This window comes from Polyodon spathula, chromosome 4 (assembly GCF_017654505.1).
Source record: "Polyodon spathula isolate WHYD16114869_AA chromosome 4, ASM1765450v1, whole genome shotgun sequence".
Classification (NCBI taxonomy): Eukaryota; Metazoa; Chordata; class Actinopteri; order Acipenseriformes; family Polyodontidae; genus Polyodon; species Polyodon spathula.
In genome coordinates this window covers 85,765,877-85,791,939 of record NC_054537.1, presented here as the reverse complement: position 1 = coordinate 85,791,939, position 26,063 = coordinate 85,765,877, and the positions used below count along the sequence as shown (strand labels likewise).

The 26,063-nt window shown below is 35.0% G+C and overlaps 1 protein-coding gene across 12 annotated transcripts in view; it reads right to left on the bottom strand.

The window, feature by feature from the left end:
• The window catches only part of akap9 (A kinase (PRKA) anchor protein 9), a 102,820-nt gene that overhangs the window by 35,072 nt on the left and 41,685 nt on the right, over positions 1–26,063 (bottom strand). For 8 of the 12 annotated variants that reach the window (XM_041248854.1, XM_041248855.1, XM_041248858.1 and 5 more), the window contains 9 exons: positions 25,742–25,805; positions 24,824–25,189; positions 24,110–24,460; positions 23,516–23,710; positions 20,924–21,070; positions 19,949–20,061; positions 18,651–18,865; positions 10,688–10,914; positions 3,757–3,919 (listed from right to left, as the gene is read on the bottom strand). In XM_041248854.1, the coding sequence (XP_041104788.1) occupies positions 3,757–3,919; positions 10,688–10,914; positions 18,651–18,865; positions 19,949–20,061; positions 20,924–21,070; positions 23,516–23,710; positions 24,110–24,460; positions 24,824–25,189; positions 25,742–25,805 (1,841 nt within the window). The remainder of the gene's footprint in view (positions 1–3,756; positions 3,920–10,687; positions 10,915–18,650; positions 18,866–19,948; positions 20,062–20,923; positions 21,071–23,515; positions 23,711–24,109; positions 24,461–24,823; positions 25,190–25,741; positions 25,806–26,063) is intronic. The other 4 variants (XM_041248856.1, XM_041248861.1, XM_041248863.1 and 1 more) reach the window with 4 other exon arrangements.

The window sequence follows — 26,063 nt, the reverse complement described above, 5'->3', positions numbered from 1 at the left end:
AACCTGCTGCTTACTTTTTAAATGCAGTTAGAATTTTAAACCCGAATTAAGCACGTTTTCCTTCTTTTGACACAGTACCAATAAAATAAATTCCTGGATGGGACAAACATGACAACGAACATGTTGCATATATGGCCTTTATTAAAGGTAACCAAGTTTTAGGACTGTCTCCAATCTATTTCCACATCTGTATAACTTGGCAAAACTTTGCATTATACTGCCAACCAATTCAGTGGATACAAAGCGTGCAATCTCAATGTACGGGTAAATTTTCACAATTCAGACAGAGAATGAAGTCAGAAACTGCAGGGAGATGTTGCATGCTTGCTTTAACAAATGAAAGCACTCTGTTTTAGTAAGGAAGAAAGTACCATTATTTTTAGTCTTTTATAGTAATCTGAAATACTATCTACTTAAGTTTATTTAATGTTTAAACAGGCAGCAATATCCTAATTTTATTTCATAACCTACCCAGGAAAATATGTAATTTCTCTGCGATTTAAGTTGACCCCTAATTATAAAGTATAAAAAGCACAGCCCATGAGATTTTTATTAAGCATTATCTTATGTCAGTGCACAACCCTGACTCATCTTTTCCAATTGCTATCTGTTGTATGCCAGATAAAAGCATCTGCCTGTGAAGCTAAATTATTTCACTAAACTTAAAAACACCCCTAAGGAAGTATTTTAGGTTGAGCAGCATTTTACAGGAAAGGTCACAGACAGACAGACTTCTATATGGATCAAAAAGTAGGTTGGAATTTGTGACTAGAATATTAAATTTGGAAACCATGGAGTCACCCATTTCGTTGTCTAAAATAGCCTAACTTAGCGATTCCTTTCAAGTGATCATAACCCCACTGCTTACCTGTTCCTCTGAAATTCAGAACGACACAAGAGTCAATACCCCACAGACTGGCATTAGAAACTTTCCTTTGCAATGTACAAAATAGTATTTATTTATTATATCAAAAGAACAGGTGAGTAAGAGATTGTCTGTCCACCCTCAGAATAAAATAAACATGAATCCCTTTTGTGACCTTGCCTCTAACTCATATATATTTTCTATATTGTATTCTTTTCTCTCAATCTCTCTCCCTCCATTGTTTCTGTGGGTCTATTTAGTCTTCACTTTGTCTGACTTATCCTGCTTCTCAGTCTCTGTCTCAGACTACTCTTCCCTGGTAAAATGAAAATGAGAAAGATCAACACATGGACATCCTGTAAAAATAACATGCATTTACTAACTATAGAATATGCAATAATGTAAATAAACATATTTTCCAGTTATAGATTACATATAAGGTTCATGGTGTTATACGTTTAAGGTAAGAAACTTTATACACAAGTAATATTGTTGATACACTTTCAACACTTTAAAAACCCTGGCTAAACCCTAAGAAAACAACATATTGGCAAATGTAAAATAAGATTACATCACTTTAAAAAAATGATGTGCACCCCATAAATTTGATGCTTTTTAGTTGGATAGAACATAGAAAGCCTAAATCTATTTTAATTAATTAATGTTTGGATTACAGTGGATTCTGTGGAATGTATATGTGTGTGTGCACTTCTTTTGGCACGTTCTGAAAATACAGAATTGTAATGGTACTAAATAGAAATAGCTACATAAAATAGTTATGTGGGCAGAGAATGCAACATTGCCCTTTATCAGGCATGAAAGTATCTCTAGAATTAACAGTTTCTTCAACACTCCCCTGGAATTTTAGCCCTCAAACATAGTTAAGGCAGCAAACTTGAATGGACAACATGGAATAAACAGAATCCCTATCAAAGATTAACACAAACTTAATGAAGCACAACAACATAAATCAGTGGAATGCAGGCCTAGACATGCAATGAATATTCTAATTTGATGTTGAAAGAGCAAGTAGTGGGTTCTGAAAAATACAGCGTTATACATCCCCATATGTTGCTTCAACTGTTTAAATAATGTACCTGACAATAGTTATAACAAATGTTAAACTGACAAGTTTGTTATTTTGAAATTTTCAGACAAAGTGTTCAAAGAAAAGTTTTTTCAGTCGAGATCTCTAGTGCACCCCATTGTAACAGATCTGTCTTATAAATCAGTAGTGCACACACAGTAAGGGGGATGTGACAATAAAAGGTGAAGTTCTTTATATATTAAAAATTATATATTATATATATATATATATGATATATATATATATATATATGTGTATATATATATATAAATGTATGTGTATCTTACTGTACATCGTTGGATTCAATAAATGCAGGGGGAACTGTTTAATAGCCTCCCCAAATGAAAGACTCACATGCTGCCTATAACTTCATTAAGGCAGCTTAACCAGTATTTCAACACCACACCTGTGCAGTAAGCCTGTTAGAAATAGCTATTGAAGGTGTAGGCACAGTACATCTGACAAAAATAAATATATCACATACAATAATTTAAAGTAATATGAAACAATGTATGAATATTATACATACATATTCCTAATTCTTCTTAGGTTGTTATAGATTTAAAGGAATCTACTGTATACTGGGCCCTTCACTCCTTTCATTATTAAAAAACAATCCTCTTACTACAATAATACAAATATAGCTCAGGCAAATTAGATGAACAATCTCCTCACAAGTAACATGACCCCTACAGCAGTGCTCCACTGAAAATCCATAATACAAATTTTAAATTGTTTTTGTATTAATTAATTTGAAATGGTACACGTGACACTAGGATTCATTTATCTGCCAAAAAAATAAAAATAAATCAACAACAAAAAATAAATAAAATACTAGACTTGGTCTATAACAGTTTTTGACAGTGATGATGAACCACTGACCATTCAATTATTTGCTGTAGGCGAAATAACGTGCCTTGGGAAGGAGGTCTTTTTGTTATACCTTCTAGAAAGGTTTGCTAAGTAACACAAGCTAGTGAGTGACCAGCTTAAGAGAATTTTAAGGTACCTGTCATGAACAAGGAAATAAAGGGCTTTTATTATTATTATTATTGAGCACCAAGGAATGTACATGATGGACTTTGAGGATTTTAAAGAAAATTATCTTGATTGTTTAAACAACATGCAACTGTGAATAGATGTGTTTTATAAATGCTGTGTTGTTTTATATAAATACAGTATTTGTGATATCACTTGTCCTTCAAGGGGTACCCATGTAGAAAGTAATATAGGTGGTTCACCACTTGAGTCAAATTTTCCATTAAATACATTTCACAAATACAAAGTACAACTAATTTCTTTGCTATCACCTAGGTTTCCATGCCTCTTACACTATACATATATCAGAAATATGTGAACTTAAAATCAGTTGGTGTACAGTAAGAAAAAAAAAAAAACAAACAGTGGTCTCTGGTCTCATTTTAATTATCCTGGCATGACATTTTTTACTTTAACTCAATGGAGCAGCAAGAACAAGAACAATTAACCCTACTTCACGTGACATTCTCTCCTGACAGTATGATCTAGTTATACTGTATTGCATTTTGTGTCCTCCTATACAGGAGCACTATGTTGATATGCTACATCAGTTAGTCTCTTCACAACTTGCAAAAAGACATATTAAGTTTCTTAGGATGATCAATTATTTATATCCAGCAATTACACCCAAGACCTAAGGATTTTATTTTCCATGTTCTAAAATTAACTTGGTTTAAAACCATAACGATTTCCATTTGCTTCATACATCTCAGACTTATAAAAGCAAATGAGTGTACAGTATTAACTGTGTATATGTCATACAAACCTTCAGCTTTGTGGAGTTCCAAAGCCAACAGCTCCCTGGCCTTGGTCTCTTCACTGAGCCTCTCTTGCAGCTCCTCCTGACGTTTTACAAGTTCGTTGATCTCAGCATTGCGCCTGAATGACTTGCGTGTGAGCTCTGTCTGGGTGATTCTGGCATGTTCAAGCTGAACAAAGCAAAAAATATTTGTTCAATTTATTTACAATTACCTTGTGTAGAATCTTGTAACTCAACACAGTTCAAGGAATAAGGCATATATATATATATATATATATATATATATATATATATATATATATATATATATATATATATATATATATATATATATATATATATATATATATATATACATACAACACACACAACACAACACACACAACAATGCATTTAAACCCGTTTCAGGCTGGAATCAGGTTGCAGGTTTATAAACATCCAAACCCAGCTGAGTTTTGCATGTAAAATATGTACATTTATTATCGGATTCAAAACATTCAATTACAAAAGTATTGATTCCTTGTGCACGTTTTGTGATCTTCATGCATCTCAAATACTAGATAAAGCTGAACGCAGTTATATTATTTATTAACTTATGATCTTTTGCTATATATTATCAAATGATTACCTCCATGGGTCCACTAAAAAAAAAAAAAATCTTTCACAGCATAACACATCTCTCAATCAGCTCAAGCTCTACTCCCTCTCAACTGCCCTAATCCTATTTCTGCAGGCTAATCACGATTCTTCTTTCAAGCTCTCATATTATTATTATTATTATTATTATTATTATTATTATTATGATTATTAAAATGTTTTGTTTGTTAAAACAAATATGTTAAAGTACAGCACATCACCAGTTTGAGAACAGTCCCATACGTAGCAACTTCACAAACTGAACGGCAACTCAAATCTTGATGCCAGGAAAATAGCCTAATAATAATATTAATTCAATAGTGCTACCACTACTAAATGTAGCAACACCTACAATTTCCATTTTCAACAAATACACTTTCTGTAATAAAGAGCCAGTAGTGAAATACTACCTGTGTCTATTATCTTGGTAAATAGTTAATGGTTACACAACAAAACAGCTGGTAGACTGAAGACACACAACCATCTTAATACTAAAAAAATAAGCACGGTTGAAGATTCTTCGTATTAATACGCATATGCTCTGTGGTAAAATATTGTGTGATACCGACTACTAAATAACAAAAGCAAGTTATTAAAGTTTGTTGTAACAAAATGTGGATTTTTGTATTGTCAACCGCACATGACACAATTCAGTGTATCAATCTGCTTCAGGAATTTTTTTTTTTTTTAATTTTCAGATTTTTTTTGGGAGGGGGGGGGCGCAGATTAAGGACAAAAAAAACAAAAACAAAAAACAAAAACAAAACACAGCATCTTATGAAAGGGACAACAATCAAACTAGCATTTGAAATAAGAGACAGTGACAATTCTAGCTTGGGGGTTTAAGCCAATTGTACAAAACTGTTTTTTAAAGCCACATGTTAAAATTAAATTAGCAAGAACAGGACAGTGTGTCACCAAGGAAGAATGATCATTCCAAAATGTATACCAGAGTTCTTGTCTAAACCTGAAACCCTGAATATAAAAACGTATTAAATTGTAATACATTTCAACAGCTCTTCTAAATTCATAAACAGGTTTAGGCATGTGTTAAACAGAATAGCAAATATTATTGGTTATTTTATACTGTTTGTTACAAAACTGATTTACAGTGCAAGGAGAAAGCAAATTCTTTAAAGGAAATTATTTCTTCATAAAGAAATTAATTTAAGAGGAACACTCAAAACCTTATACTTACAGTGTAAGGTGGAGTAGGTAAAGATATTTTAGAGATAACTTTAAGAAGATGCCCATTGCTTCTGTGATTTACATGGGTTATATGTGTCTGCACTAGCACTGCATTTTTATCATTTAAGCTGGTTGGAATTGCAAATGGTCTTGGCAAAGGCACAAAAGTTTCAACTTCATATACATCTTCATCTTGGCCCTCCACCCACAAGTCTCCCGCCGTTTGTGATTTCCAATACGTCCGATAAGAATCCATTCCATAAGGCACTGCTGGAATCCTGTGCTACTCTTCTGCTTCAAAGCCTGTTGTAGAGGCACACGCCATTTGTGAAAATGACTTCTAATACTAAGGTGCCACACTGAAAAGAGGTAATCTTGTAGTCTGTCTCTACGGAACTGCTAGGAAGAGCCTTCAGTAAACAGTACGCATTCACATAAGGAAATCACAAGGTGCAGCAGGATCCATGTAAACAAAGAGATTAAAAGAGCCAAGTAACACTGAAGCTTGCAGTTTGACAAAATGAAAACTTTCCTTATTGGAAAATATGCTTCCAGACCTTCCTCTCAACAAGTTTCTCAATGAACTCTGTGTTCAAAGAGCAATCAGAATGAAGCAAGGTAAGCCAGTGAATTAGATCAGAAACACAGCACAGTTCCCAGGCACTGCATGTAACAGCCAGTTTCTGGGAGTCCAAAAGTAACCATGTTAATAATTCCAGGTCTCCATAACAGCAGCAGCTCAAAGAAGAAAAAAAACAACACACTGGCTATTAACTACTTCATAGAACAACCAATAGAGTGTGAAAATGGCAACATAGCGATTACTTTCCAAAGTAGATTTTCTCACCAAAGCAAGGTAAACACAGCTTCTCACATCCTGCAATGAGTGATTACAGGATATAGGTCACTAGGGAAGGAAGGCGTGGCCTAGTCTGCACCTTTAGACAAGACCGCAAACAGCAGTCCACCCTTTGAAAAAAGCCTGTCAGGCAGGAATCTGATTCCACGTCAGTGAAGATAAAACCCTTCGTAGTGTTCCGACAGGTTTGCATCTACCTGTGTAGGACTGTACAGTAAATGGCCCTTCTCAGTATCACGCAAATAAGCTAACCAAAATCAATCTGGAAAATAATGGGTGTATTGTTTGCTGCTGTTTGGTCATATGAACAGTTTTGAAAAGCCTTGTTGTAGCTATTTTATGTAAAATCCATAAGACATTTTTCACATTTCAATATTTAGCATGATGATTAAATAAATTCCTACACCAGCTGGGGAGTTTGTGATCTATAATCATCACCTTTGTTTTTATAACTGCACACATAGCAGACATGTTCACATTCTTGTTTAGATGTTTGTTTCTATAAAAAGTTTTTAAGGCTTATAACTTCTGAATGCCTTGTCTGTAAACGTGTATACAGCTTCATTATGGTGGGGGGGGGGGGAGTCTCTGATACAGTTTTTTATAACACTCCGTTCCCCCAAAATACAAAAACTAACCCAGTAGCTATTAATAGATCTGAGCATATTCATTAGCAAGTACAGAGCTGTATTAGGTAAGTCTTTGAGTTTTGTCAATTCATTGAGAAGGCATGTGTTCCTGTATAATGGTATTTAAGGGTGCCTTAAAAACATGCAGTACAATTGGGGCTTCAGATTTTCGGATTTAACCAATAAAACACCCCTGATAAAAAAAAATATTCAATCAGCGTATAGCCAATAAACACCAGAAAAAAGTGAAAATGGTTACCCAATTCATGTTGACCACCCCTTTCCCATAAAAAAAAAAAAAAAAAAACTACTAAAAAAAGAAAAACATTTTTACCAGTGCAGCTGGGCAATGTCCCTCCTTCCTGACTTGTATCTATCATTGCTGTTCTGAATACTTTACAACTAGTGCTGGGAGACAAACACAGGATTTTTGTTTTCGGACATTCACTCATAATTGAAATATTTGTTGGGATTCATTATTTTTCAAAAAGTAATAAAAGCCATTATATTGCTCAGAACACAGGGAGAGACAGCATAGCAGCAAGGGCAGGGGGCCATGTCCCCTGTGTGTGTGCCTTTATTTTACAGCAAGACATTACGAAATGTAACACTTTAAAGTAGAAAAATATCCCAGGAGTAAAGACTACGTTGTGTAGGCCTTACTTTACTCCAGTGAATTAACTATAAAACAAAGAATGCCAAATAACAGTTCAAGTTAAACGTTGTTTTGTTTAGTCACGAAATAAACAGTACATAAAGTTGACACCGCATTTTATTTATTTACTTTTTTTTTTCATTTTTGCCATTGCCGTTTCTTCACAGTAAACAGTGGCCATTGACACATTTTCATAAAGTAATAACATGAGGTTTACTTGTCCTTTTTGTAGCTGAACAAGCAAATGAAAACTGAAATGAAACTTTAAACACTTCAAATAAAACAAATGTGGAAATGGCGCTGTAAAATGAAGGGGAAAGAAAACTCACCATTATGGTTCTCGTACATTCCACATAACAAAGTTGCAACAAAAAATATATAATATATACAATCTATATAGAAATCACTACACAACATTTCCAGCAAGTTTGGCACTGTTTAAGCTATGCATTCCAGAATGTTGTGATTGCCTTTTCTCTATGTCTGAGATCACTATGCGTGTGCACGTGCATAATCTGGTTTGTTTACTTTTTGCTGTCTGAAACTTTTAAACGGAGGCTCAACAGCTGCTGTGTTGACCCTGTGTTTGTGTTTTTTTTTATATTAATCTCACATATCAGAGCTCTATTTTTTGCCATTTTTTAAACTGGTCGCGCAACTTCTGGTTAGACGGAAAATAGTGCAAGGCAAAAATCTGATTTTTGTATCCAAATACATGGATATTTGACCCAGCACTACTTTAAAACCACCCAAACTACTGAGTGGCAGCACATTCCTTAATTTCCATTGGAGACTCTGCTCGCAAGATTTAAAACGAGATTACAATTAGGAATGGAGGCTTGTTCGCGGGATTTAAAGCTGTACTACAGTTAGGATACAGAGGATTTAATACAAATTGTGGAGAGTAATGCCTACACACAAAAAAACCCAGAAGAATGTACCTGTGACCATAAGGACTTCATTGTGGAAGACAGCAAAGGAAAGAAGGTCTAACTTAAGTGTGCAAGTACTGTCGAGTTACTATACATATAACTGAAAATAGCTTAAAAAAAAAAAAAAAATAAAACATAAAAAATAAAATTAATAAAAATGGAAGCCTTAATTATAATCATTCACCAGCTGTAAAAAGCTGTAGTGTCATTGAACATTAAGACACCTCTGGCACTTCTTTGACAGAAACATAACTCTAAACTGCTTCTTTCACACCAAGGTAACTGGTAACTACTAATTAAGAATATAAAAATATATCAAATTTGTTTAAAAAAAAGTTCCAAACCCTACAACTCTGCATAAGAGAAGCTGGATACAAATCAAGCTCATATGGACACATTTGCACTTGCTGCTGTTTTGTTTCCACTTGTATTTTCACTTATAGTTGCTTTTATATTGATAATATTTAATTGAATATGTTAACAAAACATTGGTACATTATGACAAGTACTGTGAAATACCGCATTAAGATTTACACCCTGTTTCAATTTGCCCTAAGGGGTTAAAGGCAGACAAAATACAAGACAACCAACTTTATTACTACTGTCCGTGGACCAGAGAACAAAACACATTTCCATGACCTTCCAATATGTTTTCTAATATACAGGCTGTACTGCTGGTACAGTAGCAGTGAGAGTTTTTATCTTCTGATAGAATACATTGAGCCTTATTTTTCTTTTATGGGAGACTGACTAAGGGAATAAGTTCCAGAAATCACTAAGGTTGCGAGTTAATGATTTCTAGGGTATTGGGCTCAAATTTCAACTGAACAATCCCCATCAAGTAAAACACAAGTTATTAGTTTTTTTTAAATGGCTGCAGGCCAACGAAAAAGCCACTCTTAGGAAAATGTCACAATGATAGTTGCTTAACCCTTTTCGGTCCATTTATTCAGCGCCTGTCAGGCGTATCAGGTCTAATTTATTTCCACACAAGCTGTTTATTTTACACACGCTGTTTAAAAGTAATTTTATTCACAGTAAAAACAGGTTTAAAAGACACTGCATATGAAAAGGACACTCAGTACTGCATCTCCAGCCCTGCCCCACTCATTGTTCACTGTATGTATCACAGATCTCTTCATAGTAGTACATACTGATAAATCATCTTCCGATCACTCAATTTATCACCAAACTCCTCAATAATGCTATCCAAGTCATTATTTTATTACTATAAGATCTCAAAAACACTGGCAAATGTCCACGATTTTCTTTGAGTGTTGGATGCGGAAGCAGCTATCTTGTTTGTTTATGTCGGTGGTGAAGGGACTATTTGTATTGCTCAGATCTGCCTCTTTTTTTCCCCGCTTCTAATCGGCCTTTCTCTGCCATTGAAAGATTTTCTCTGCTTTTTCTGGAGAAAAAAATGACTAGGGACCTGTGTATGATGCCTTTTTGATGAAAAAAAATCAAGGTTCTGGAATGGCCTTGTCAAAGTCACAATCTAATTCTGATTGAGAATCTTTGGTACGAAGAAGGCTGTGCATAAGAGAAGTCCTCAGAATTTTGGAACTGGAACAAATTTGCGCTGAAGAAGAATCACTAAAGAATATGCCAAATGCGGATTGACAAATATCCTAATTGTTTAAAAGAGGTTATTATTCCTAAAAGTGCCTGAACCAGCTATTCATTTCATTGTTCTTGTCAGGGCATTAACTGAATAAGAATTTTGCAAAAAATTGCTTAAATAAATAACTGCAGTTTCTTGTAACTATTTTATTTTGTAACCTCTTTCACAAAAGCAAAACTTTTGACTACAACTGTATATTAATCTCACATATCACACAGCTCTTTTTTATTAGCCATTTTTTGAAAATGTCCTGCAAATTCTGGTGAGACAGTATAAGTGCAAGGTATTTTTGTCATTTGTAGTCTGATATTTGTATCCAAATACATGTCAAAAAACATTAGTTTGAATATTCGGATATTTGTCCCAGCATTACTTTTAACCCGTGGTCAACTCAGGCAAAGGCTGGTTTACCTGATTTGTAGTTTCAGTGATGGCTTCCAAAAGTTTTTCTACTGCCGCTTGAAGCCGGGTGCTGATGTTCACCATAAACTCCTCGTTCTCAAGGTCGAGTTCCGCCCCGGTAAACATTCCATCAGCGAGCCTCTGTGACATCTCGAGCCCTTTATCCATCTCTCTGGACCAAACACTAGCATCGTCTCCACTGACATCGCTGCCTTGGCAAGACACCGAAGAAACATCTGAAATGTAGTAAATATATATTATTTTTCAATAAACTGCGTTTACATTTTTGATGATAAGAACTACTTGCTGTGATGTTGATGATGATGATTAGGATTACGATTATTATTATTTTGTTGCTATTTTTACCCTGCATGCTGATTTTTTACAAGACTCATGCTTTGAAACTGTAGGTCTGGAAGAAAATATTGACCAGGGCAATAACAAAAAACACTGCTGCATCTCTAACTTCCACTTGCTTAACATGAAGCTGGAGGCACAGATGCTACACAGCCAGTTGGAAAAATACAACCTAATCCATACAATGTTTAAAGTATATCCCTTTCAAGTAAATTTAGATCTGTAATCATTCCTTTGATGTACTAAAACAATAACTTTATCAAAAGTCAAATTTAATAGTAACAGATCACAGCCTCCTGTTTAATACCTGTCATTGCATGCTAAACTCAGAAAATTCTGAGAAATGTCACACCCATCCAGATCTTTATACAGTGGTTTGCAGAAGTAGTCACCCCCTACCAATAATGTCACATTTTGTTGAATTACAAATAATGTGTGCACAGTTTTTCAAACAAACTTTTTTTTTTTATTCAAAAGCTGTAGTGGTTAAACTGAACACTGTTATATGAGGCGATTAAATGTCAGCAGAACTTGCAAAGAAAATGTACAAAATGATAACTAAATTTACTGGTTGCATGAGTATTCAGCCCCTTAAGTCAGTATTTTGTAGAAGCACCTTTTGCAGCAATCATTGCTATGAGTCTCTTTGGATATGTCTCTACTAGTTTTGCATAGTAGGATGGGGAAATTTTTGCCCATTCTTCACGGAAAACTTCTCCAGTTCCGACAAGCTTCTTGGGGATCATCGATGGACTGCAATCTTCAAATCTCGCCAAACATTTTCGATTGGATTCAAGTCAGAACTTTGATTGGGCCACTCAAGAATATTAATTCTCTTCTTGTTCAACCACTCCAGTGTGGCTTTGGCTTTGTGCTTCGGGTCACTGTCCTGCTGAAATGTGAATTTCTCCCTCAGTTTCAGAGTGTTAGCTGACTTGGCAGATTTGCCTGTACTTTGCATCCTCCATTCTCTCCTCTATCCTGACAAGCTTCCCAGTCCCTGCTGAAGAGAAGCATCCCCATAACATGATGCGGCCACCACCACGCTTGACAGCTGGGATGGTGTTGGCTGGTTGATGTGCAGTATCGGGTTTGCGCCAGATGTAATGCTTGGAATTTAGACCAAAAACTTTGTCTCGTCTGACCACAAAACCTTTTTCCACATGTCTGCAGTATCATCTACATGCTTTCTTGCAAACGCCATACATGATTTAAGATGGGGCTTTTTGAGTAATGGCTTCTTTCTTGCCAGCCGACCATACAGGCCAGCTTTGTGTAGAGACCAGCTTATTATTAATGTGTGAACACTGACTCCCATCTCAGACCCAGAATTTTGAAGATCTCTCAAGGTTATTGTTGGCTTCAGAGTGACATCCCGAACCAGTTTCCTGCTTGCCCGGCTGCTCAGTTTGAGAGGGAGACCTGATCTGGGTAGTGTCTGGGTGGTATGGTGCATCTTCCACTTCTACTGGACTTTACAGTGCTGAGAAGGATAATCAGCGCCTTTGGTCTTCATGGTTGCGTTGTTGGATCAGTATGTGAGCTGCAGCTTGAAAGTCTTTATATACCTGAGGGAAATTATCTACAAGTTAAATCACTTTGAGCACACACAGGCTGGAACCATTTCACAAATTTTGTGACCTTTCAAACAAACAGTTTGCACCTGAGCTAATTTTGGGCTGCTGTAGCAAAGGGGTTGAATACTTATGCAACTGAGATTAATCTGTTTTTCAATGAAAATCTTACTTATTTATATTCTATATGCATTTTTTTTAAACTTTATCACTGTGGAGTAGTTTGTGTAGATTCTACATGTAAAGTCTAATATGAAAGAGTCATGGAGTATGCTCAGGTGCCAACAAATGTAAAAACTTTGCAGGGTGGTAAATACTTCTCCAAACCACTGTAACTGCATATTTTAAAATTCATCATGAAATAATCATACAACGGTACACAAGCTTTATCAGAATGCTCTACTCCCTGAACATATGTACTGTATGTTGAGAACAAACACAAACTGCACACATAACACTGTTAGCTTAAACACCTAACTTAAAATAGCCAAAGCAAAACAATATGTAAACTAAACAAGTTTGGTCTTGCAGTGCTGACCTTTTTAAATATATCACTGTTGTTCACTTTAATCTTATGATAAACCTGGCATTTCATCAACTACTTTCCAACAAATTAAACACTTAAAAAGAGTTTACATGACAGCGAATGCCACCAGCGTAGTATGAACATTCAAACAGTAGCTGCCGTAATTGTCACCTGTACTCATAAGGGTTATAAATCAAGCAGTTTTCAAAAGCTTTGTTTACAGTAATCTCATTCCCTAAAACACTCCTATTCGTGTAAAATTATGCTGTTTTCCCTTTATGTTGGTGTACAGCATGTACTAAAAAACAGCAACAAACTGTACTACTGTACGAAATGTCTATTTTTTGGCGTATGAGATTGAGTTCAAAAGTTAAAAATAAAACAAAAACAACTAAAATACCTCTTTGGAAAGGTGTAGTAATTGTTTGACTAAGTATAGGCTACAAGGAAAAACCTGTATCGCATAAAACTCAACTTGTATCGCTGCTTAAGTTAATATTCTTATTAGTTTGATCAACCATAACACTAAGAGAGTTACTTTTATTAAAAAACTAAACAAAACTAAACAAAACAAAAAAACAACAAAAAAAACAAAAACGTAAAATGTTAAACAAACGCCCTGGCGTTTATTTACAATATTTGCCCTGGCACCTGTTGGAGACCGGTGAATATTTGAGACTATGTTTATTATGTAAGATCACTAACATCTGCAAATACTTCAGATGCAATCATGAAAAGCTGCCTGCACCCAACCTTATAGAAACGACATAAGTAAATTACAACATTCCAGCAACATCATTAAAGGTTGTGTCAGTGGGTAATAACAGTATGTATTTTAATAATAATAAAAATAGTAACATCCACTAAAGACAGCCCTGTAAATATCGGAGCACAAGCGTGTATTAAGGCAGGTTTGCAGTACAATACCAAAACAAACATGGTTTTAAAATTAATAAAAGCGATAAGTATCATCTTTATTAACACACATTTATTGTTCACCCTCAAAACTTGTACATTGGTAAGCATGGACAATCAATCAAAAATTAACCAGCAACAAATCTTCATTGCAAAACAACCGCATGAAATACCGTGTTAATGCAAAAAGTTCATACTGTTGGCCCACAACTCAAAAATGCTTCAAACTGTTTAGAGATTAACAATAAAATCAATACAAATACCAGTTTCATCACAAAACTAAAACTAAACCAATTTGTTTTTAAAACATGTACACTGATAAATAAGAACGCTTGAAAAGGAGCAAAATGTGAATATTCATTGCAAGACTCAAATGCACAAAATACTGGTAACAGAAAAAAAAAACACGTACTTATACGCTAAAAGGCAACCTTGTTAATATCAGAATACAAGCTTTTTTTCAGCACGCTCAAAAAAGCTTCACAACTGATTTTAAAATGAATAAAGTCATAAAAAAACATATGCATTACATGTATCTTTTAAAATAAATACAATTCAGTTTTCTTATTCATCCTGAGCCTCAGGGTCTCTTCATTGCTGTTGAAAAACACAAGCTCACTGTACAGCCGTGTGTGTGTGTGTGTGTGTTGGCTGGAACATTCAGTATGGCGCGCATTATATTATTATTCATAACCCAGCGTTTAAAAGAGATCTATTGATCATATTTCCTAGAAGTCCCAGCACTTATTAGAGACCCAGCGAGTACTGGAGACTGGTGATTATTTGAAGTTTTATGGTATCTGCATTCCGGTTTCACAGGAAATAAGTTAGCTGGGAAATAAGTTAGCGTTTGCCTTTTGAGTCTTTCTACGCATGCGTGAATCTTAGAACTTAAAAAGCAAGATTCTCTGTGGAGATTCATACAAAGTGACAGGATGCCATTTGTATTTTTTTGAGAAACGAAAACAAGTATTGCATTGCAGACAGTAATTTTTGTTTAAATATGTTATCTTATTTGTCAAAGTGCATTGCAGACAGCATTTTTTGTTTTAAAAAAGTGACATCTATCGTAATGTATATTTACATTTAATTTGTATTATAAATACATTTTATCTTCAGGAAATTGCTCACTGTATTTTAGTTTTTTTTAACAAATACATATTTTAAAAACATTAGTTTGTCATAAAATGTCTATGCATAGTTAAAATCACTACTTGCCAAATGTGTATTTCCTTTCAAAAATGTCATTTGTGGACATGTCATATATTGTCCAGCAAATAAGTGTTTAATAAGTGTTTATGTAGGCTTTAATAAAGTTATATTATTTTCATGGTAAATTGCTCGGTGACTTTCAACCTTTTCAATAAATTGAGTGGGAAAGTGGGTACAAACACTTTTCTTCATGTAGAGAATAATGTTTTTGACGCTGTAATCAAGTCTACGTGGGAAATCTCTGAACCTGTTAATACAGAAAACATATACGTTTTGGTGGATGTACTCTCACTGCACTCAGTACTGTATTAAAAATAAAGATAGCTCTCCAATTTAATGTAGTACCCTGTGCAAATCTGTCATCCTCACTTCTACAATGAAAGCCCCCACTCACCAGTCGTTATATTTCAGGAAAGATAAAACGTCATATCATAAAGGTTTCTGTTACAGTACGTCAACACATACAAATTACACATGTACTTATTTCTCTTTCGCTGTTTTATTTGCACAGGGAAAACCTAATATAAATATCCGTGGCAATTACAAATTTAAAATGAGGTTTGGTCTGGTGAGGTTTTGCCAAGTCTTTGTATTTTGGGAATTAAACTTAGCACTTATTATTAAATAATAAATAATATATTGTATTAGAAACTGTTATTGTTACATTTAAAACACAAATATAATTGCACATAAAAATAAATTGCATGACAAATGATTAATTATTTCTGTTTATGTCATAACCCATATACAAAATAATGCATGTATTGTATTTATTTCTCTTTCGCTAATATACTGCAAGTAGACGTATGAAGAAAACCTACAATATAAAGTAGCCAGCGATTAAATGTAATCTTTGTAAACTACGTAGCCTAAAGTTAACCTATTATTAAATAATAAAAAACCTGTTTTCAATTTTTACCACATATAATGTAGCTTTTAATAAAGACGCTGACACATTGGAAAGATCGCAATAACAACAGTCTTCTCAATTAAAGTTCACAGACAGAAAAACCCTGCCTTTAAGTGCTAAGATTCGCACATGCGTAGAAAGGCTCAAAAAGGCAAACGCTAACTTATTTACCAGCTAACTTATTTCCTGTGACACCGGAACAAACCACCTGTTTGTTAAAAGTAGGAATTAAAAGCTATTTCTTCAGATTAATATAAAGGATAATTTCATCTGAATTGAGAAAATTAGGATGCTGGAATGTCACTGATTGTCACTGAGAGGGATGAGACTAAACAAAACAAAAATGAACCCAATATGAACCCTCTCTATTGTATAGCAACTTGTTATGTGCCAACTAAAACAAATCCTATACACAATGCATATAAAATAAAAATTGAAACAAATGTTATTGAATACTAGTCCGTCCATTATCATAATTATTCTCTAAGTAAATTATTAGTAAATATTACATTTCTGTGAAGGGGATTTTCTATTTATGGTAGCCTCAAATACACCATAACATCTTCAAAAGCACACATTTATAAACTGCAGCTTTTTCAAGCTGAACATAAATTTGGATTTAAAAAACATATGACAACCAACATTAATGTTTTGTTCAGCAACCCACATAGGTCCCTAAGAAACTTAAACTGTGAGCAAAAACAAAGCCTCCCCAGAGGCATAATGTAAGCAGAATAGCATCTCTAAATTAAATTGATATGTGAACAAGTGTGTGAATTGTATCCTTCATATGGCCAAAGGTTAAAACAATGTGGCAGTAAAATGGTTAATTGTTACTGGATAATGAATAATCACGAAATACAGCCATATCAAAATCTACCAAATGTGAAGTCTATAATTTCTCTTTTCTAGAAACCTAAAAAGTCACATTGCTTCAATATGGCAGCCATAGCAGAAAAGAGGTCAATGCCACCAACAAACTTAGCATGCAGTGTTTATTTAATCCTCAGTGCCTTAAATAGTCGGAGACAGGCTTTGATAATGTTATTTGTAAAATGACTGCCACAAAAAGCGAATTTTTCTTGTACAACACCCTTGAAATTGACCTTTAGAATAATAGAATACATTTGTGTACTCAGTATGAAGTCATTATCTTGCATTAGATTTTTATAATTTGAAATTTCAAATTTTGCAAGTCAAATCACAGGTGGTGAGGGTCTTTGCTCTTGAATTCCTAAATTTGGAGCTCTTTACTTTCTTGGTCTTATAAAACAGAGTAATCTCTACACATCAGTAACCCCCAGTTGTGGTAGCCACATTGGAAAGCATGGGATCATCCCCTAGCTGTTGAGATTACTTCATGCAAGTAAGATTTTAAAGCTTGTACAATTTTACAATTCTTTTTAGATGTCATTAAAGGGATATGTCCACACGCCAGCAAAAGGCCCGGTCTGTCTTGAGAAACAGGATAAGATCTGGCTCCTTCGTAGCTCAAACGACCCTTTTGGTGTTGGTGCCTGCTTCTATCTCGTAGGCAAGAAACCAAACTGGTTTATTTTATGGTAAAGTCAGCGGTTGTAACCTTGGGCTGAGTGCCCTTGATTATGTATGTAGCTAATCAGAATACCGATTATGATCACAGGTACAAGTCTCAAGCCTGGGCCGGCTTGATCTTCAAAGACTTCAGCTGGGCGACCACGAGGAGGGGGACTGGTTTTGTACTGTATTTAAACCACTGTATTTCTGTATTAAGGCACTCTCTCTCGCTGACTCTCTCTCATTATCCAAACTGGTACCTGCAGGTTTTTCGATCTAGAGAGAGTCCTGCAGGGTTAAACCTACAGAATTGTATTGTTTTGTTTTGAAGATCTGTCTGTACAGTCCGTGGTTACGTTCTGTACTGTGTATCATTGGGTTTCCTTTGTGTGTCAGAATTTAACTGTTTTTGTTGAAAATCACATCAAGTGGACTGGAATTATTATTTTTGAGAAATAAAACAAACCTATTAAATCTTACACACATGTGGGGAAATACGTCTCTCAATTATTAGCCACCTAAACTTCTTTCCTGGACAGAAGCATATTACACATACCAGTTCTCAGTCTTTATTGGGTTTAATCTGACTGAAACAGCTTGACCGGGTAACGAGCCGCTGTCATTAATGCTTTATAGTAGGACGTAAATCTGATTTTTGATACACTTCAAACAGCTCAGGGACAGTGACACGGATCAGCTATAAAGTAACTAGGCAAATAAGACTTTATCCCTGTGCAGTGGATGTGTTGTTTTCTAAGGTTTTAAGTGAATTTAAGAGCACAGATTTCCATGTCAAGGTCATGGTTATCTAATAACATATTGTTATATATATGTGAACACACTGGAGGAAAAAGGAAGGAAGCACAGCTCAGATGGCTAAGAAGCCCAAGGTGTGGCAAAGCAAATACTGGTACTGTATATGTTGACACAAACGACACACACCTCCTCCTGCTCCGTGACCTTGGACAATGTGTGGCTTTAGGTGGTCCTCTGCTGCTGGTTCCCATGCAGCTCTCTGTGGATAATGTTGTCCCTTACTTGATGCAACCAGCAACCCCTCAACATGGCGACCTATCGTCTCCTCAGCAGCAGCAGTTGTCTTCAGCACTTCTGATAAAACAATTCTGAGCCTTTCATTAACCTTCTGCAAGATATTCCTATTTTATGTGAAGACAAAATATTAAGAAAATAAAGTTAACTTTTTTCAAATGCTTTATTTACTTTAAAGGATGAAATGCCCTTTATAGTGCCCTTTTATTTTCATGATATTAAATTTACAGAAAGGCAAGCATCCGAGACTCATCTTGATTAAAATAAGTAATTGTCCCAAAGTCCATTTCTATGTCAGACTGCTGCAAACAGATCTGCTTTGAAAAATACAAATACATTTTAATAATTAATAAAAAAAATCAATAATTATATAACACGATCGTATTTTTATTCATGTAAATTATAATTGGTACTTCAAGGCTTGCGAAATGTTACAGAACTATCTTTGGGCTATGGATTAAATATCTACTGGAAGTATCTTGTGACCTGCTAGATTTTTAGGTAGACTGACACCCAGCATGCTAGATGACAAAGTAATGATCTGCTTATAAAAACATTGTGGAGTTCACATCAGAACAGAAGCTGGAATGTTTTTGCTCATAAAAAGGAGTAAAACTGATATAGCCATGCTATAAGAATTGCATCGAGTTCAAATGGTTACATCACTTGCTACAGCATTTCTGTAGGAGACAATAATCTGCTTCACCCTCCAGGTTAAGTGACGCTCCATTCACCTGCAAACTATGACCATTTATTCTAAGCTGCATGTTGAAAAGTGGATTTTTCAGTATATGTAATAAGAGCAGGAATTCATAATTGTAACCCATTGGACTCTTATGTAATCCAAAATTCCTTTGCTGTGTGTAACTGAAACATACCAGAGTGTTTTCCTGGTATTCAAGTTCATTCAATATTATATATATATATAGATATATTATATATTCTATATCTGATATATATATATATATATATATATCTGTCACTATATATATTATACACACACACACACACACACACACACACACATACACACACACACACACACATATATGTGTGTGTATGTGTGTATATATAACCTTTAAATGTATATATATAACCTTAAAATATATTTCTATTCAGTTTCCTCTAAATACATGCGTGAATTCAGTTAATCTGAAAGCTTCAAAATTCCAAAACAACACCATACTAACCTTTCAACAGTAGGGTCAACAGAGGCTTGCTTGTCAGGCTTTTCTGCATGCTGTGCTGAAGCTTCAGGGTGAGGGGATGCCTCTTGAGGTACCTCTTTATTGTCTCCTTCATTCTGTGCCAAGTTCCGAAGTGGCAGCAGTGACATAAAAGACAAAAAACCTGTCATGTTGTTCACTTCCTATAACCATACATGTGCATAAACAATGTGGCTTGTCCAAAGTACAGCACAAAAGCAAATCATTGGGTATTTAATTAAGATAAACAATTCAGCAAAACACGCGAGAAAAAAAAACAGTCCATTCAGAAAATACAATTAAAGATAAATCCAAGCCAGGGTCAATAGCAAGTAAGTTTTCCCATAAGGCTCAGGAGGCTACAAATTCTCCTTCGCATGATGCTATGGCAACAGAAACACCTGTAGCATATCACAGTCAACTAGGCCCCTCCTTGTTTTTAGCTATTGTGACAGGGCTGAGTGTTTTGTGGCTGCCTTTGCATAGCCACATAATGTAAATAAACAATTGTATAATTGATTAACAGAAAAGTGTGGAATGTGGCCAGGTGGGAATTGAATGATTGATTGTAAATTAGCCCTGGCCACACCCCATATAAAATGCCTGCAATGTTTGTAGTCGGGCTGCCTCTGTTTTGAGGCCTGGAGCAAGCTTGTGGGGACAGACCTGGGGTGGGGGGCGGGGGGTGACAGGTATTTTGGTACTTCTAGGTTTGGTATACAGCTTAGCCATCCGGTTTTTGTAAATTAATAAGTATATCTGTTTTGCTGTGAATATTGTTGAGAACATTTATTCTTACAATAGATTACAGTGTTAAAGGTCCCGAAAAAGGCAAGTAATATTTTATAAAAACATATTATGCAAAAATATTTTATTTTGTTTGTGTGTATTAGCTAATCACTTTATCAAATGGTGACATTCAAGGATCAGTTTCACTTTATTTTTAAGGTGCCAAGTTACCGGTTCAGTTACCGGTTCAGTGCTGCTGGTTTGTATTTTTGGAGGGAGTTTTCCTTTTCCACCTGAAACTGGAGTGTTTACTGTATCTTGGTTTTCTACGTTTAGCCTTTCTTCTTCACCAACAGAGACATCACTGACTGAGGAATTCTATGAATTAAGTAAAACACATCAGAATTGTAGTGTGCCAAGAAACTGTTTGCAAAACCTAAACAAACGTTTAACTAAATACTTATTTCTTCAGGTTTTTAAGTATTTAGGGTTTTGAGTTACTCAGCACAGCCACTGAAGGGCTGGTAAATACATAAATAAAACTGCTTTTAAATATGATAAAAATCAATGTTTTTGTTCATTATTAATTTGGTTTTGAATTGCACTATGTAATTGAGCTGTATTGACTGATCAATAGCTTTTTTATTTTTTATTATTGTAAAATGTCCTGGGATGCTCCCATGAAAAGCACTATATAAAAGCAAACTGCACTGCATTGTGTTGTATAAAAAAGTACATATTAAGTCAGATACATTCTGTATGTACTTCACCTAGAAATCCAACAGGTGCATTACCTTTTTTCAACATCATTCAATGGCTAAATTTACAACAAAAATAGAGGTACAGTAGCACACACTGACTGTTGTGCTATTGTTCCTGAAAAGAAAAAAAAATCCCTTTATCCTGTTTTTTTTTTTTTTTTTTTCCCACAAGGGTTTACAAAAAACCAGTGGGTGTTACTTTATGGTAATTAAGGAGGGGCTATGCCAATATTTCACATAGTATGCGTCACAAGAAAGAACCAATAAATAACTAAATCTGCACTGCACGAAAAAAGGTGTTTACAACAACACTAAGATTTTAGAATGATTTTACAGAAACTGTTCAATTTTACTTTCCTAACTGACCATCCTGGAGCATTTTACTTGTCACCTCTGTTTTTTTTTTTTTTTTCATATGTCCAATGATGGCTAAATGTAATTATTTGTTAAATGTTTGTATTAAGATTCACTCATAGCACAAAAGGGATTCCTGTACTACTAATTAAATTAAGTTTATTTTTTAAAACTACATATATGTTGATATGTTTTTTGGTTACTCAGCGTTCCAACAATCAAAATCACTAGACTATAACACTGTCATAAATTGTCCAGTAAAAGACCTACGATTCTTAACTTCAATACATTTTCAAAGAAATAAGTTTATAAACAGGTAGTGTATAGAGCAAAGCTTTGGATTCAGTAAACACTACAAACAATACACAACTAATATTATTATAATAATAAGATTAGTATTTTGTACTAAATACTTTTCAAAAGCAGGATTCAATTCTATGATCTTAAGAACCATAAGCTTAGGGTTTATTGCTTGATCTAAACAGATACTTTAGCTCATTTTCAGGGATTTATCAGCCACAGTCTGAAGGTATGTATATCAACTTGTATAATAATAATAATAATAATAATAATAATAAACTTCATTTTGTATAGCGCCCTTAAAAGCAGTCATCTCAGAGCGCTTCACAATAGTACTGCAATAAATAAACAGATTATGCATAAAAGAACACAAGGAAATAAAACAAATCATAAAAAATCATAAAAAGCACCTTTCTAAAAAAGTAAGTCTTTAAATTAACTTTAAAAACACTCAAAGAGGCCGAGTCCCTGATCTCTAGTGGAATGCAGTTCCATAACTTGGGGGCATAGTAACAGAAGACCCTGTCACCCTTACAGCGCAGGCGAGCAGGCGGGACACAAAGCAATCAGAGAACTTGTATATTGCATTTATAATTTATATCCGTGTTCTTCACTAATTTTCAGAGGGGGGCCACGATAAGACATCAGTGCGATGGCCGCCACACCACCTTTTTCACATTTGTGTATTGTCGGGGACGGCACTAAAGTCCTCCAGGGGCTGCCTGAGGCCCGCGAGCCTTGCAATGAAGAACACTCACTGACTTATATGAATAAAAAATGTACAGTATAAACAGATTAACCTGTTTTTGCATTATTCACAGAGAATGTACATTTGGTGGAGACATAGCTTTGTGCCCTGTTCATGGCTGGCATTTTAGTTTAAAAAAAACAAAACAAAAAAAAAAAAATGTTGATAGCGAGTTTTATTGGCCCTTGCTTTATTAGTACTGATGTAATGTGATATGCATTTTTTAACACACGGGTTATAGGAGATAAGGAAGAGTATTTCTGTCTCAGTAAGACGATTCTTCAATTTGTCCTTTAACAAGACATACGCGTCCAGATATTCCATGCTTGGAATGTGCATTTCCAAAATACAGAAAACTATTAGTACGATGACATGAAAATTCAAGAAAAAGAACATTCCATTCTGGGTGTCACTGTGAACATAGCCACAGTCACAAGTAAATAAGACTTGACAATACATTGGGATTTTTGTGTACATTTTACCAGACTGGATCAAAATCATGAATTCCTATTTCTGGTTGTCAGTGACAGGACTTGAATATTCAAATATAATAAATCTACAAAATTAGTTTCTCAATAACTTATTACAAAATTTTACAGAACTCCATTTACAAACAATAAATTTGATGTTGTTTCCCCTGTGTTTCTTTGGGTGACAAACCTGAGCAAGCTGTGGTCTCAAGCTGTGCCACTCTTCCGGCTGCCTCTCCAGCTGCTCCTTGTGGGAGTGTCTCAGAGGCTCCACAGTCTGCTCCTCATCCGGGTGAGACAGCTCATGACATATGTCTTCCTGTTGCTCCTTGTCCAAATGTCCAGCGCTTGAAAGGGCCTCTGCTGAAGCGCCTTCTTTATAAACCTGAAATAAATTCAGTCTATTATCTTTGGATTCCCCCTTAGGTAACTTTTCACAATGCAAAACTGCATGCAAAAGAAAGAATGATATGGGACACATTCACACAATTAACGCCAACAGCTCAACAAAACAGCCTGCAAAGACAATCTGATATCTCTGTGCTGTTGTACATTAGTAGAAAATGTATATTCCTTTAATTTCCTAATGTTACCAAAGCACTGCTATTCATGGTAAACTACACTGCATTGAAAATAACTTAACAAGTTTATAGAATACAAATTGATCATCATCTAATGGCTACAGTCAGGCCTTGAATCCACAACTTTTTTGCAGTGCAGCACTAACCAGAAATATTTTTCCTGCTTGATTTCTAATTCACCTACTGTATTTCCCTCTGCTCACCATTGATTCTTGTAGCACAATCTCCTTCTTAGTTGCAACTTCAAGCGATAACTCTATGTTAATTTCAGGAAACTGACACTCCTTGTCCGATGTACAGCTAGTCTGATGAACTTGATTTCTGAGTAAAAATATTTCCTCAGTCTTTTCTTTCAGTTGTTTCTCAAAAATCTTCCTCTCCAGTTCTTGTCGATTTGACTCAAAAACAAGTCCAGCTTCTTCTGTTTTGTTCTCTGCTTCTCTCTCTGGGTCTTCAGAAACCGTCTGCATCTCAGATGTGGTCTCTCTTGCTTTCTTAGTAATTCTTGCCAGTTCAGTCTTCTGAGCAAATTCTACAGACATCTGCACAATTACCTACATACACAAAACAAAAACAAACATGTACATGCTAACCAATTCAAATGTTTTGCCTATTTAAAATTATACAGACATAAAACTACTTTTTGTCCTGTCCTTGATATATGACTTTCAATACACTGATAACATGTAATACTGTATATATATATAAAATATTGCAAGTACCAAAAGAAAAACAATGGAAACCATTTTTATTAAATGCCAGATGCTATTTATAATAGAAGTCTCTTCTGTAATATATTTTGTGCAGAGATTGAAATACTGGACGCTGCTCTACAGCTTGTAATAATCACCTCTGCTAACTAAGGAGTAACATTTCTCATACATGCAAGCTGCCATGATGAGCGAATGAGGCAATACCTTGGCTATTTCTTCCTCTATCTTTTTCTTGTACCATTTCTCCAATGCTTCAATTGTTTGCATAGCATCCTTCTCTGTGATTTCACTTGATTCAGGCTCTTTGATAGACCTGCAGTCTTCGTTCATGTCTTCTTGGTCCTGCTTAGCAGATTCAGTGATCCCCTGCGGAAGGGCTTCTGTCTCCAGGTTGTGCTGCTTCCTCAGTCTGGAGGCCAGCAGGTCCAGTTCTGCCTTGTGCTGCTCCTTCAGTGCCATGACCTCTTGGAGGTACGTGGCGTACAGGGCCCTCCTCAAGGTCTGCAGCTGCTCAGACAGTCGCATTGACTTTATTGGGTATCGGAGTTCAGCTTCTAAACCATCCTCAAGCTCAAAATAAAAGTTTTTTTTTTTTTTTTTTGTTATATAGTATTCCATAGTATGAACACTGGATACTTATCAATTAAAAGTGGTTACTGTATCTCTAAATGCTCATTTTACAATCTGCACTGTAAAAAGAGATAAACAGCAACTCTGTACTTGTCATGAAGAGATTAAAGCAGCACAGTACTTCCTAATATATAGATATATATATATATATATATATATATATCATATATATATTATATAAATATGGATATTTTAATTGTCCATAGCATACAAAAGTAAAGGGATATACCAGCATTTTGAAACTAAATCAGATTTTCATAGACATGAATGGGTAATAGTGTGTCTTGGGTGTGAAACAATTAAAAAAACAGCAATCGTTGCTTTAAAGAAAATAGCCGACATACATACTGCTGAGATTTGAAATGACAGATTTGTCTTTCATATTTTTACTGATCCAGGAATGAAAACATATTTAATATACAGTAATTAAAGGCATATTAAGGCACACTCCATGTAAAGAAATGCCACTACAGTACTTCTAGCGATGGATACCTTTATTTCTTCAGTACACTGTTGCTCCAGATCATAATCCTTTTGCACAGCAAACTGTGATTCACTGGGAAAACAATAAAAAAGTACTATTAATTAAATATTATGCAATACACAGTAAAGGTGTAAATGTTTCTAACACCCAGAATCATTTATTATGTGTCTGAAGCTCAGTTCTCACTACATTATACACACTGCATTATACAGTGCTGTGCGTTTTATACCTTATAATGAAAATGATGCTGCAAGTGAAATGGCACTCATAGTTTTAAAAGTAAATGTAATCATTAAAATGTACTATATAGATGATTGCAATACAAACAAA